The following is a 15,822-nucleotide window of genomic DNA, read 5'->3' as shown; positions in this document are numbered from 1 at the left end:
CAATCGGGGAGTGTTTCCGGACGAGGAGTTCAAGATCGCCGTAGTTGTTGAAGTAGCCGTTCATGTTCCATTGGATGGCCAGCGTTGAACCTGTACAACGGCTGTTGTGAAGGTCTCACCGTATGTGTGATGCAGAGATGTGCGTTGATGAGAGCCTATCGGTACCAGAATATAGGGTTTGATGCGTGTTGTCGTTGTTGGGTTGTTGTTTATGTAGTTGGGCGTTTAGGCTGGATGGATGCGTTGCGGACCCCGACAGAGCTCCACCGGCAGAAGCAGCCTGATGTAGCCCCGCTGTCGACAGAGATGAGGGAGCCGCAGAAAAAGTCACAGGAGGGTTGTGTTCGAGACACGACCGCATAGTTGACGTAGGATTTCGTTAGGCTATCTGTTGGTTTTGGATATGTTTGAAGAATTACATTGTTAAACTCTTTGATAATGATTTGGTGGCCTCCTGGGAAGGGCTGTTTTGTTTGGTTGTTGGGTATTATTTGTTCACTCCACCATGATGCCTCCTGTGTTATTTATGGATGAAATAAAGAGAAAAAAAACTCGCCAATGTAATATAAGATAATTACCAATACCAAACACAATTTTCAATTTTTCTCATCAGTAAAAACATGTTTCTTATTAATGTTATGTTTTCTATATTAATTATGTTATGTTTTCTATATTAATAGAGAAAACATATTCAAATGGAAAAGGTAATTTTCTTTTATAATTTTTACTTTCTAAATGTTTATTCAACCCAATGCGAATGTTAATTGGACTAACAACACCTATTACTATATGTAGAGCAATCTCTTTTTCTAATATTTCTTCAATTTTTCTCGCCGTATAAACATTCCTTTGGTGAAAATGAACACAACAAAACAGACAGCTTAAACCAAACGACCCGTTCTCGAGCGGGAACACGCCTTGATTATTATCATTCACCTTACTTGCAATATAAAAATTCCCCCAACTTTCATATATTTGCAATGCCGATTTCCTCCGGGAACCTTGGTTTTGATGTTTCTGTTACCGAATACATTTCGGTAGGAACAAAAGTACCGAAATGTATTCATGTATTTGCAATGTTGATTTCCCCCAGGAAGCTTGGTTTTGATGTCTCTGTTTGGGGAACACATTTCGGTGGGAGCAAAAGCTCCTCCTACTTTTATGTATTCGCAATGCCGAATTCCCCCAGGCAGCTTGGTTTTGATGTCTCTGTTAGGGACCCGCCGCATGTGTCGTCAACTTCGACCAATTAGAAGTGGGTATTTCCGTTAGGATAGGGGTTGAGATTTTTCAATTGTTCGATAGTTAGTCGGCCTGATTCTACGCGGCGTGTGAGGTGAGATGACAATTGTCACATCACCATCACGCAACTCTCCTCACTCTATTCCTACAGTCGTTTCGGATGCCGTGAGAGGTTCATTTGATGTATGTGAGAGGATGAACAGCAAGTGACAAGGCGTTCATTCTGCTGGTTGCCAAATCTGATCAGAGATGCCACATTCGCACATGTGTTCACGAATTTGTAGACATTTAACTTTTATCATAACCTTTTATTCCTGCTGCAGGCTATTTAAAATAGTGACAAAACATTATTGATTCCATATGATAAACGAAGCTGGTCAGTATGTCAGACATTAGCACATATTTACAAATATTTCAGATTTTTATCGCATATATTTGAGAAAAAACATCTGGCATCCCAGAATTTTATTTGTTTCGCTCAGAGAGGTCAGATATTTGTTTTGCTGCAGTCAGTACCGTATCTATAGATCTGATTTAACCTGGCCTGTTGTTAGTGTATCAGGACATTCTGCCGAATTTGCAGGTATTTGATTTAGATTTGGTGAAACAGTTGATTGCATCCTGTAAAGTTTAGCATTTTTGTTTGTTTTGGTCGTAGTTGCTGCTGCTCTCTGCACTCTCAGTGTTAAATTGTTGCTCTGGCTCCGGCTCGGGCATATACCACGGCTTCTGAAATGGATATGCAGTTCGGTGACGATGACTCGCGGATAGATAGATGAAACACAAGACCCATATGATAGATATATTTTAGAGAAAATAAATAGATTTCATGAAATGAAAATAATTTCGGTGTGCTTATTCGTCCAATTGAGGAATAACAGACTCACTACCGCTTTCACAAAAAAAAAACTACTTGCAATTTGTCTTTCGTACTGTGAAAATTGAAGATAAATTGAATTTATTGATACATATAATACCATTACTATCGATTCTATACGACCCAAAAAAACACTTATTATTCCTCTTCCTTTTTTCATTTGTTTTCATGCACTGTCGACACCTCAAGACATGTCGACGATTGTCACCTAGAAATCCCAGTTCATGTGACAATCGTCACGTATATTTGAGAGCGGGAATAAAGTGAGAGTTCATTCAAGTGAGATTTCTCACGGCATACGCCTGGTGGAATCGCGTGACATAAGTGACAATTGTCATCTCACCTCACACGCCACGCAGAATAAGGCCGAGTTTCATGACATATATTATTTTCTTCAATATAAAAAATTGTTATTGAGTGCCGAAATACATTGACGCAACAATTTCATCAATCCATCATGAAATGATTGAGTAATAAGCATTTGAAATTGGACAGTTTTCACGATGTGCTCGATTTTAAATTTTCAATTTGTACCCCAATATGTTCCCGAAAGACGTAATCCTACGTCAAAACAGTACGTTTTCCAATAAGAATTATGTGAATTACGTTGGTAATGGGTTTATTTTTCTATCGCCGCATGAATCATGATTTGTCAATATATTGGATTAAACTGAAAAACGATTTCATTAAAAATATAGTATTTAGCACTTCGATGTTTATTTAAAATTATATTCGACGTAACTTTTATCGATGTCTGGGTAACGAATATTCGCTCGAATAATCGAATACTTATAGACATTTCCTCGAATGAATCGGTTATTGCAATATGCCCCTTCGAAAATTTTAGACATTTCTAGACGTGATATGATGGTTCCCTGTTAGTTGTTAGTAGAAAATGTAAAAATAAACAGTATTTTTGATCATAGTTTTATATAGTTTTTGTGGTAAGTGGAAAACAGTAAAATAAACTCTTTTGTTTCAAAACAAATTGATAGTCCTGAGAAGGACTGGAATGGTTTAATGGGTTGTACGGAATCTGCTGCGTTTCAGTCGGATGTAGCAGTTCAGTTTTGGGAGCGGTAGCTTTTACGGATTCGCTGATGTTTTCCTTGACTTTGGCGCCATCGGCTTCTGTGCGTCGATTTGCGAGGGTTTGATTGGCATCACCACGACGGATAGCGAGTGTGATACCATGCACTTCGCTCCTCTGCCTCCTTTGCCGCATCCAATTGTTGATGTGAAGAGGAGCGCACCAGCAATGCACACTAGATTTAATTTGATGCTCTCCGCTGCTTCCTCTTCTTTGCTCCCTTTGCTGCATCGCATCCATCGTTGGTTGCCGATGGCTTCCTCTCCTTTGCCGCACCGTATGGTGTTGGTTGATTTGTAGAGCACTGCACACTAGAAGCCCAGATGTTTGCCGATCTGAGCGTTGAACGAGAATGAGAAATCCAAAAATGCTACCGTCCTTTTATATCAGTTGATATGTGAGAAATAGGCGCCCCCCCATTCGCTCGCCATGCAAACATTTGACTTATCGGGGAACAAAAGAAGCGAAGCAGGCGAAAAAGAAATGACGTCAATTTCGACCAATCAGTACCGTTTGGATAGGGGTTGAGATTTTTCAATTGTTCGATAGTTAATTACATGATATCAATTATTTTATTCAAGGTGAATTGTTATAGAGTGCCGCAATGTTTTGATGCAAAAATCTCATCAATCCGTCATAAAATGACTGAGCAATAAGCGTTTGAAATTGGACATTTTTCACGATGCGATCGATATTCATTTTTCAATTTGTACCCCAATATGTTCCCGAAAGACGTCCTACGTCAAAAATGTTTGATGCTTTTGGGTTTCCAGTTTCTAGTGTTGCAGGATTTTTGGTTTCCGCTATAGGGTGCCGTCTTGCTATTCTTGCGGAACGACGAGGGGGATTATTTTGTAGCGATGGTTCGGGAAAAACGTCCAGGTGCCGAGGGGGAGTCCCTCGTTCCGGTCAGCCTGTAACTTCCGCACCAGGGGGGCCCCGACTATCCGGCGTTATGTCCATCTTCGTATGTCCTACGTTGTCCTGCGAGGGATACGGGAGAGAAACCCTTGTCCGTTTTGCTATTCGCAGGGTAGCGAAAGTGTCGTTTCGCTGGGTCTGATCGAGCGTTCCTGTTTGTTGACCATGTTGCCGACCCCAACAGGGGTCTATCGGTGGAGGCGGTCCAAGAGGACCCCGCCGTCGGTGGAGTTGAGGAATCTACGGAAATAGCTCGTGAGGGTCCTGGTACTGGTATTGGGTAATTACCGGTATCTGCTCTCCATCGGTCGTATACGTAAGCGTTCGTGGTTGCGTCCGGAGGCATGGTAGCTAGTCCCGCAGTCCTCGACGACCGTCGGACTTTTCTTATCGGTGGTTTGGGGGAGCACACCGGGCGCCGAAGGGTGTTCCCTAGTTCCGGTTGATCAGTAACTTCCGCACCAGGGGGGCCCCGGTTGCCCGGAGCACCGTCTGTCTCCATCTGTCCCTCGTTGTCCTGCGAGGAATACGGGAGTAGTACCCGCTTGTCCGTCTCGCTGTTGTTCGATAGTCCCTCGTTGTCCTGCGAGGAATACGGGGGTTGTACCCGCTTGTCCGTCTCGCTTTTGTTTGAAATTCCCTCGTTGTCCTGCGAGGAATACGGGGGTTGAACCCGCTTGTCCGTCTCGCTTTATTCTAAGGTTGTCTGAGGTTGTCTGCCAGTTCCGGTCCTCCAAAGACTTCCGCACTGACAGGGCCCCGGCTACCCAACAGGATACTGTCGATGGTGAATTCGCGGTTGATTTTGTTGTCTTGGTTGTTCGAATGATCCTCTCTGTCTTCTTGAATGTGAGTGTTCTCTTGGTTGTGTTTGTGAGCCATTGAGGCATGGTTCGGTGGTTGTCGGGCTTGTGCTGACGGACTAGAGAGGAGGTTTGTGCGTGCAACTTACGACGAAAACTCGCTCGGTTCCAGTTCGTCATAGTTTTCTGGATCATCGGTCGAGACATTGAACTCCATATTTATTTTTTCGATCGGTAGGGAAATGTTTCCCTCATCATCGGAAATCTGTATGGTTTGGTGATGAGGACTGGTAGAGAATTTTTTTTTGTTTTTTGGCCGCTGTTTCTCCATTTGGTGTTTTATTTTTTGCCCTTGTTGTACCAGTGACGGGTTTGTTGAAAAGAGTATGGGTATCGGTATTGCAGAAAGTTAGCTCAGGAAGTCTTTCCACACTGGAGTTTTTGTCAGTCCGACATCCGTCCTTGCTACACTTCTGCGAATTCGATCTATGGGGAGATCGTGAAAGTGATCTTCGATTTAGTGGTATATTGCTGGTCGCAGTCTCTTTTTCCGATTCATTTGTCGTCGGCGTCTGGGGTGTTGTGAATGTGGCAGTGGTCCTAGGTGTTGGAGGGAGAGTACTTGTAGCGAATAGAGCGGCTTCTAATTCGGCGATTCGCGCGTCTTTGTCAGCGATTACTTTAAATTTATTTTTCATCGCGTTGATTAGGGCGTCTATTTTTTTATCCAGTTTTGCAGCTTCCTGTTGAAGGAGTGTTATGGCTTGGTCTTTCTTCGTGTTTTCAGTCAGTAGTTGTTCGAGCTTTGCGTTGAGTTGTTTTAAATGGGTGGCGTTGATTTCAATAACTAGGATAGCGGTGGTTTTGTTTCGATGTGCTGCGTCGTATAATCTTTTGGCGGCGGGGTAACCAATGCCCTGGTCTACCATTAGATGTTGCACTTCGGTCTCCTTGACGAATACCGGACATTTTTTGCTGCTGACTGCATGTAGGTTGCTGGAACAATGCTTGCAGTAAGTACTCGCAGTGCATGGTGTCTCGGGTGAGTACGGGTGGTTGCCGTTGCATGTGCCGCACACCGGAGATTTGACGGTACAGCGCTTCCGCGGGTGGCCGTGTTCGTAGCACCCATAACACAGTAACGATGTTGGGTAATATGCCCGGGTTCTCACTCTTATCCAACCAAAATCTATAGTCTGCGGTGCCATGGTCCCATTGATAAGAATCAAGGTGGGTGTGGGAATTACTTTGCTGGCTTCTTTTCTCGTTATTCTACGGACACCTATAACTTTCTGTTCTTTCAATTCCTTCTTAATATCTTCTATTTCATATTCAGTTGTTTCCGGGCAGTAGACAACGCATCTACACTGATTCAACGTGGGGTGTTCAGTGATTTTAATTTCCGTTCCGTCTGATAGTTTGGTCATAGTTTTTAGTTTGTCGATCAACTCCTGGTTCCTCATCTTTATTATGTAGGACGCACCTCTGTTTTCAGGCCTCGCATCGGCGATCTTGGTCCTCAAAAACGACTCAACAGATTTACGGATCTCGAAGGTCTTTTGGGAAGTTCTTTCGAAACCCCTTCCAAACGTAGAATTTGTAGCTCTCCATAATCCTTGTTAGCATCACCCCATTCGGGAAAACTCCTCCTCGTATTTAAACCATCTCTTCTATTTGGGGGGCCACCATTTTCAGGATCCCCGGGCGGGATCAGCGGGGGAAAGAAACCCCCCGTTGCCAAAACGGGAGGTTTATCGGTGGTTTATTCACCAATATTCACTATATTGTGGTGTAAAACACTTGCGAAATTGAAAAGAGTTCGCGTATAACACAACTGAATTTATTTAAGAATTTCTTTCGCAATTCTATCTCGAGTGGAAAAAGTGCTCTTTTAGTTTGAAATAAAAATACCACTGAACTGGCAACACGGATTTGACGCACTAGATTCGGGTACGCGAAATGTAAATAACAACAAACGTTATGGCGCTCGTTCACTGTGCTATTTTCACTTTCACACTGTGCTATAAGCACTTTCCCCCGCGGGGATTTCACGCGAATCGACTATTTAGGGATACCGAATCAGTTCGTTAAAACCTTCCAGGTAAGTTTTTCGTGATAATCCGCGGATTCACTCCGAAGTAACCGATGAAAATGTTATCAACAGGGAACGCGTATGGTCACAACCTGAGAGAGAGGAGCCAGCTCGCGTTTGTTGTGATCGCCCTTATGTCAGCGCGAACCAGTCACGGTGAACCAAGGGGAAGTATTGGAATATGTAGAAAATTTTAACATGATATTTCTTCGCAAAACATTTTATAAGAAAACTAGCTAACCCGGCAAACTTCGTCCCGCCCATTTACTTGATTAATTCTCGAGTAATGCAGAAATTTGTGTTTTATTTGTATGGCAGCCACCCCTAAGAGAGGGGGGAGGGGTATCTAACCACCATAGAAACATTCATTGCACCCTAAAGATTCCATATGCCTAATTTGGTTTAATTTGCTTGATTAATTCTCGGGTGTGTGTTACTTATTGATCCAAAAATTTGTTTCCAAAGCTCAAAAATTGCTTTGAAAGCAAGCTATTGAAATCACAAAAATCTGTATATAAGCAGGTAGCAGCTCCGAAATCCTGATGAATGGAGTCACCACCAAGAGCATGTTTGTGCAAATGAAGGGCACTGGAGCATCGTGTTCGTTCAAGCATGGCCAAAAAGGAGTCCACCGAAGAGAAGAATAGTATCGCTAAGAAGGCGACCAAGAAAGCGTCAGCATCGAGCTGGTGTGGCTGCCCGGAAGCAAAAGTCAAACAAATCCTCGAACATCGCTGCATACAAGCCGAAGCCATAGAAATCAGAAGCAGCTTCGTTAAAAACTACCGTCGCCACACATAACGCACAACACGAGAGTGTTTTCAGCAAATCAAATCCAGTTCTTTTCAGAAAAAGTATATCAAATACTGCGCTCAAATACATTCTTTTCGTAATTTCTTCGATCAAGTGCGATCAACGTAAAATTACATCTTTCGAGAACTTATAAGGGGTACAATGAATCTTGAGAAAAACAAACGGGAAGTGGGTATTGTGAGGAAGGGCAGAGTGCTTATTAAGAATGCAGACACAGCATCATTTTGAGTCAACCTATTCTTATTTCCATCGGACACAAACAAAATTCCCTCAAAATGCACCTGGGAGAAATCAATGTTGACTCTTTTCATTGGGAGATTAGCGCTTATTTTGTATATTCCACGTACGCTGCATATTCAAATTGTATCGGAAAATATACAATTATGGCTCACATTGCAAAAATCGATTCACCGAGCTTGCAGCAATAAATCAAACTGGAACCAGTTAAAGAATGAAAGAATTCACGAAAATTGAATGAACGATCGGAAAAAGTCACAAATGAGCGCAAAACACCCATTAATTCACACAAGAACTCCACCGGTAAGCAAATCATAAAAATCAGTTTACTTCTTATTTCGGATATTTTTTAGAAATCATCGAAATAGTTCTTTTAGACAACTATATCGGATTTATCAAAAGTAAAATGACCTGGTACATATTTTATTATTTCCTGATCATGTAAGTGCTCAAATTTTTATCCCCATATATTCCTGTTAGGCGTAGTCCTAAGTCAAAAATAAAATCGCGGATAAAAACGCACAAATGATCTCACAAACAAAAGTTCACGTCAAGTTTCAACACATTTCTTATAAATGAATGACAACAACTTGCTTGATTGAAATTGTCCGATTTGAATTTTCTTGATGAGAATTCGTAAAAAGAATAAGAAGAAAACAAACTATCTGTCATTCAGCTGGCTCCTCTCTCTCAGGTCACAACGAATGTTTCCAAGGCGATCTAATATGATTCACTGTTTCATGACATTCTTCAGCATGCAACACGATTCACTACAGTACTGAATCGATTTAAATTATACGCGTATATGACACACAAACTGTATCAGCGTAATATACGCATATGATGCGGATTAAATATATTTTACGACAATGTGCATCATAAAATTGATGTTTATTATACCGAATTGCGACTTAATTTGATGATGGTATTTAAAATCGAGTTTTTACATTTTATGCGATTTCAGATATACACGATACATACTTTGATTGATATTATATGCGATTATGATTTATTCGGATTTCTTGTAAGTCTTGGCACGTGCAAAATTATACAATTTAATGTTTGCTGGGAATCTTCAAAAATCCCGATTTTTATCCCACTGTACATGTAATAGCCACTTAAATCTCACCTTAACGTTGATAGGTTACATTTTTGCTTGAAATAAATGATATTTGAAATATTAAAAAAAATTAAAACTGTATATAATTGAGTCCAAAATTGTATATAATCGAATCACATATAATCGAGTCCGACCTGTATATGCATGCATGATTATTGTTATTGTTTTAGGTCGCTCTGGGACGTAGAATTGGATTGTATAGATTTTGTGGTGATATTGGTCGCGGAAATTTCTCACGTGTTAAACTAGCTGTTCACCAACTAACCAAAGGTAAATAACATCTCTTATACAAAAAATACAACAAACATTTCGAAAAATGGAAGAAATTCTACATATACACACTTTTATTGAATTTTATATTTCTATATATTATTTGAGGGGGTGTTCCCGATGTTCACTTTGAAGTTATATTTTAACTTCAATAAATATGGCATTGTGAATTATATATTTCTTGATAATTTTACAGAATCATTCTAAGTTTTTTACTTCTTGAACCAGATTCAGTTGAGGCAAACAGTTCGGGCTTCAAAAACAGTTTAATAACTATGTCATAATTAAGATTTTACCATATATGTAGAAATATATATTTCATCTCTATTATCTATCGAAGTATTGCGTGTCAGCTATTCAACACTATGTATTTTTAGGTACATCACATGTGTCACTATCGCACCAGAATGGCACTTATTTGTGAAATAAATAAAATGTATAGGCATTTAAACTTAAATCCCGTTTTTTTTTCAAATCACTTCGATTACAAAGAAACACATACGATGTCAATACTGGGATAGACGACAAAGTCTATTTTTACTTGACTTAACACTAAAACTACCGAAACCGTCAATTTGACGGATTTCAAATGTCATGGTCAACAATTTTATATAGTTTCTATGTATTGTTCTAGAATTTTGCGATGACTTTTCATAAGATGTAAGGATAGTTTATTATTCATATTCAATTTCTGTTTACCGACTTTAACTTCCATAATCAGTACCATCTACACGTATTTCTACCTAGACTCGTCAAATTGACGAATAGGCAATTTCAAAGTGTATAACAATCTATGCAACATCCATGGAATGGTGGACATCAATAAGTATTTGCATTCAATTAGACATGCAATTTCGTGCAGTTTACGCACAATAGTTGTCCGATATGATTAGAGTTTGGAGTAGTTACGAAATTTAGATTGTAGAAATAGAAATACCTGAAATTGTATCGTTTTACAATAAAACCAAGTTTGGAGTAGATGTAGTTGACCGGATGGCACACAAATATTACGTAAAAGCAGGGTCTCGTAGATGACCAAGTGTTCTACTATATTTATGACTTATTGTTATCTGTTATCTTATATTTATGACTTGGCAGCAATCAATTCGTGGATTTTATACAAAGAGACTTGTGATGAGAACATAACCAGAAAACAATTCTTGTTTCAATTGGCAGAAGAATTTCCAATGAACATAAGTGCTGCAGAAAACAAGCTTCCTCCAAAAAACAACCAAACAAAGCAATGGATTGTACTAAAGAAAACTTAACTTAAAAACCTCAAGAACGAAAATCTTGTCAAATACAATTATGCAACAAAAACAGAGCCATGTATACTTGCAATACATGCAACAATTACGTTTGTGGCAAGTGTTCATCCAGAATAACATGTTCTTGTAAGATATGTGCCTCATAGTCATAGACCTATAAATGTAAATATGAACCTATTTTTTATTTGTTTTATTTGTTTTTTACTAAGTAAAAAAATACAACAAACGCGCTAATAAGAAATCCGTCAGTTTGACGGATGCGGTATAACTAGGTATATATTAAACGTCGGTAGTTCTAGTGTTAATATAATAGAACCAGTAGTAGTTTATTTATCATTTTAAATTTTATGTTTGACGATTTTTTATGTATGTGCGTAACATACATAAAAAATCGTCCCACGGGAACACCCCCTTTTTCAGTATATAAATAGAACTTAAAATCTGTTCGAAAGACAAATTTTACTAATGAATAAAGAGTTGTGAGTAAAATAATACCCTTGCTCCACACATGCTCTTACTTAGAAAATTTCTCCTAAAATGCAGAAGTGAGATAATTATCTTATTTTCAGACAAAGTTGCTATTAAAGTAGTTGATACTAGTCGTCTAGATGCCAAAGCACTTCGAATGCTTTCCCGGGAGGTTACTATACTAGAATCTGTATTTCACCCATTCATTCTAAGGTTTGTTATTGAACAATGGTGTACACAACAATTCAATGTTTTTTCATCAATTTCAGATTGTTTGAAGTTATAGAAACCTTGGGTAAAATTCACCTTATAAGTGAATGGGTTCCGGGTGGCGAACTTTATAATAGAATTGCCGAAGTTGGTCCGCTGGAAGAGCCACATTCTGCGTTTATTTTCTATCAATTGTTGATGGCTGTGAAACATTTGGTATTTATTTGAAGCATTGAGCATTTTATATACTATCTGATGAGTTATTGATTTATATGTTACAGCACAATTTAGGATACGTTCATCGGGATATAAAGGCGGAGAATGTTTTGTTAGTAAGCGAGGATAGAATAAAATTGGCTGATTTTGGTTTTAGTACTCAGCTTATCAATGGACCTTGGCAACATTTAGATACCTTCTGTGGCTCTCCTCCTTATGCTGCCCCGGAATTATTCAGCGACGATCATTATATTGGCGGTCCAGTAAGTATATGCACGTTAGTACTGAAAAGCAACGTAATCTGTGTTGGGCTTTCAGAAAAATTCTTACCGAATAATTTTTCTTCATCGAACCGCTCAGGAAATTATCAGTATAAGCGATTGATAAGTCTTCATTTGAAGTTTACATGGCATGTTATCTTGTTGCTTTTTTATTTTTGTTTATGGATATCTGATTGTTGAAATGTATCGTAATATAAATTTATTTTCATTATAGGTAGACATCTGGGCCTTGGGAGTATTACTGTATTTTATGCTGCATTCAAAAATGCCATTTAAAGCAACAACAGTTCCTTTATTGAGAGCAGCAGTATTGAAAGGCGAGTTTGAAATATCTTCCAGTGTTAGTTTACCATGCTGCAGAGTAATACGTAAGAATGATGAAAGTATATATAATTATTGATAATAACATATTGATTTGAACACTAGAACGCATACTTGTGCAGACACCTTCCCGCCGACCAACCATTGAACAACTACTGAAAAGTCAATGGTTCGAGTACGCACAAGCTTCGAAGCATATCGTTAATAAATTAGGTCATAGTCGGGATAATACTCATAGCGAAGTTCCTATAACACGTAAAACACATTTTTGGTTGTTTTCTACGAGAGGCCAACAACGACAACATCCTTCAACACAGTCTTCGAGCTGCAAAAATACAGATGCTGCCAATCAATATGAAACAACAGTACCTATAATGCGCACTATTAAATGTAGCACCAAACGCGCTGGTAGTGTTCTAGAAGAAAGCTTTTTACATCCATTGGAACCCGGAGGTGTCGACTTAAACCATATCAATCAGTTAGATAATAATGTGTCGAACAACAATACTTTTAACTACAACGAACTGTCATCAGCTAAAGGTCGCAAATTTTCTTTTAGTAGAGCAGTGAAAAAGCGTATAAGTCCTTTAGAAATCACAATGATGCACAACAGTAAACCAAGCAACTCAGAAACATCTACAGTTGATTTCAGAGATCGCCTTGTACAACTCATCGACACTGAACACGGGAAACATGTTATGTATCCTACTACAATACAATCTGTGAGAATGCATCCCATCGAAAAAGAATCACGACGATTAATGGAGAATTTAGGCATTTCATCGGACATACTTGAGAAGTCTGTTATCAGCGGTCCACGAAGCGATATTATCGGAATTTATAGAATATTAGTACATCGTTTACAGAAAGAACAAACAATAACTAGTCTTACAGGTGAACCTGTTACAGTGGGTTCTTTACCCCGAAGTCTGTCGACTACATTGACGGAAGTTAAACCAAACAAGAAAAATAGTAACGGGAATAAAAGTAGTGAATCAAATGCCATTTCTTGTGCCATTCTCTGAATGTTAATATGAATTTTGTTAATTTTTGGACGAGATAAATTGATTCGTTCATTAAACCACACATAGTTATGAATAAAACTTTATCATATTCACAAAAGTTTATCCATACTTTCTAATTAGTTTCTATAGAAAATATGCCGAACATTTCATCGGAAATACTTTAGTCAGATGAGTTAGATCATAACAATAAAATAAACAAACATAACAATAAAATAAAAAACAAGACCTATTTTTTGAGTAATTAATTAACACTTTGCCGTCCGGCATAACCACAGTGGCCACGTTCGCAAAATAGGTCACACCGCAGTGATGTCGTGAGCATAGTATCGCTCAGTGATCGACGACAGTACTTCAGTATCTTTTGCATTCTGTTGGTGTTTTGTTTGGTAACAATAACATGTACATGTCATCGTTTTTTTATGATTTCATAAGTACTTTTGCCCTGCCATCATTGCAGACTAAAGAGACGATACGATTCTTCACGATGAATGAAAAATTGCATTCATTTACTATACATACAATACATTTACTATACTACATTTCGAAATTTCATGACAGCAACCTTTGCGTCGCTAATTTTCTTAAAAATGAATCTCCTAGAGGGGTTTCTTTGGAGCAAACGACAATGGGTTGATTCTCAAAGCCCTGACTGAACATCTTTGAGTAATATTAGGATTGACTACATCCAAGCGATAACGGAGATCGTTTCATCCCAGTTCATGAGCATCCCTTCAACCTCGCACTGTTAGCCTATTGTCGTGTTCCCGTTTAAGCATCGTTGAATTCCAGTGACCGTTTCTGCTAACTTTATTCTAGAGACTGACGTTCCATCGAATTAGTGGCATGCATCAACCAAAGAGATATTTTAATTGCTCATTTTTCTCATTCTTATTAGCTGATACTCTTCCGGACAAATGGTGCCAATGTTTCCGAATTATGTTCCTTTTACTTCTAATGCATCCGGATAATCGTATAAGAAATTTGGGAACGCTGATCGGAACAGAGACAGATTAGACCTTTTTCTCATTTCGCTCTTATATTATTTTCCTCTCCTTATTTGTGGAGGAATGTTCTCACGTGTATGGGTAATCCAAGAATTTGTGGGCAGAACCACTATGCGCGAAGCGGACTCCACCAACTAGACGGAAAAAGGATTTGACGCTAATAAATTACACGTGCTATATTAGTTTTAACGAGAGTTTTTAATTATACGTGTTCACTGTACAACGTACTGAATGGAAGAGAAAGAATAAAGTTCACTGCGCTACTTCTGTGCGCTTTGTTTTTGGTTCTGCGGGGTTGGCAATCGTCCACTGGGAAAACTATGGTGATGATATGCATCAAGATAAGAATGAGAAGGTAGACGTGTTGCTCATTCCTACACTCCTCCTCAACACGTCCTTCGAGTCTCCTTAGCTCGATACTCCAAGATGTTCCAGAAGTTGCCAGAATCTTGTGGCGCCCAACGGTTTCGTGAGCGTATCTGCTGTCATCTGCTCTGATGGACAATACAACAGATTAACCTCGTCTCGTTCGCTCAAATCTTTAATAAAGAATCGCCGTGTATCGATGTGCTTTGAGCGCTTCGTAGCTCGTTCTGCGTGGACGAAACTCAGACAACTTTGATTGTCCTCGAACACTGTAGTAGCTTCCAGCCGCTCTTCCCCGAGATCTGCTAGAAGTCTTCGAAGCCAGATAAGTTCTTGACAACAGTCACTTAAAGAGATGTATTCTGCCTCCATGGATGAAAGGCTTACACAGGACTGTCTACGACTGACCCAGGCTATAGGTCCACCACCGAAAAAGAATATGAATCCCGTTGTAGAACGCCGGCTTTCCAGGTCACCAGCCCAATCAGCGTCCGAGTAACCTATAAGCTTCCATCCGCTATCACCAGGTCCAAACTTCAGCTTCAACTCTTTAGTACCTTTAAGATACCTCAAAACTCTTTTGGCAGCTCTCCAATCTTGATCTGTTGGTTCACTTGATTTTCGCCCGAGAAATGCCACACTGAAAGCCACGTCCGGTCTAGCGTTATCCGCGACGTATAAAAGTGCACCAACTAAGCTTCTGTACAGGGTTACATCCGCAAATGGTTTACTATCACTTTTTGAACTTGTATAACCAGCTTCCATCGGTGTCTTCGAAGGCTTACAATCCTGAAGATTAAACTTCTTCACTAGCGCATCTATGTAACTCTTCAATCGCAAGCTATAAACACCTTTCTCGAACTGAATATCATATCCCAGAAAATGCTTGACAGCACCAAGGTTGACTATGTCCAACTCCTTCTTCAGCGCTTTATATACTCCATCAATTTTTACCTGATCCGCACATCCCACCAAGAGGTCATCGACATAAACGAGCAAGAAAATAGTGGTCTGCCCATCTCGTCGAACGTATAGGCAACTGTCGGATTGACATTGCACAAATCCCGTTTTGGTGAGCACCGCATGGAGGGTACGGTTCCAGCACCGCGCTGCTTGTTTCAGCCCGTAAATACTCCTTTTCGGGCGACAAACTAGATCCTCCTTTCCTGCTGCTGCATAACCGGGAGGCTGGCGCATA

At 39.6% G+C, this 15,822-nt stretch overlaps 1 protein-coding gene across 12 annotated transcripts in view; it reads left to right on the top strand.

Annotated features, from left to right (window-relative positions):
* Positions 1-13,354, top strand: part of LOC129779410 (uncharacterized) — a 59,266-nt gene extending 45,912 nt beyond the window's left edge. For 5 of the 12 annotated variants that reach the window (XM_055786869.1, XM_055786861.1, XM_055786870.1 and 2 more), the window contains 6 exons: positions 9,366-9,465; positions 11,303-11,414; positions 11,471-11,627; positions 11,693-11,890; positions 12,123-12,276; positions 12,335-13,354. In XM_055786869.1, coding sequence (XP_055642844.1) covers positions 11,359-11,414; positions 11,471-11,627; positions 11,693-11,890; positions 12,123-12,276; positions 12,335-13,254 — 1,485 coding nt within the window. In that variant the 5' untranslated portion in view covers positions 9,366-9,465; positions 11,303-11,358 and the 3' untranslated portion in view covers positions 13,255-13,354. Of the gene's footprint in view, positions 1-2,070; positions 8,379-9,365; positions 9,466-9,548; positions 11,006-11,302; positions 11,415-11,470; positions 11,628-11,692; positions 11,891-12,122; positions 12,277-12,334 lie in introns of those variants that run through there. The other 7 variants (XM_055786866.1, XM_055786867.1, XM_055786865.1 and 4 more) reach the window with 5 other exon arrangements.
* Positions 13,355-15,822: the final 2,468 nt, after the last annotated feature.

Source organism: Toxorhynchites rutilus, chromosome 3 (genome assembly GCF_029784135.1).
Source record: "Toxorhynchites rutilus septentrionalis strain SRP chromosome 3, ASM2978413v1, whole genome shotgun sequence".
In the NCBI taxonomy this organism is placed as follows: Eukaryota; Metazoa; Arthropoda; class Insecta; order Diptera; family Culicidae; genus Toxorhynchites; species Toxorhynchites rutilus.
This window is presented reverse-complemented; position numbering and strand designations above follow the sequence as displayed.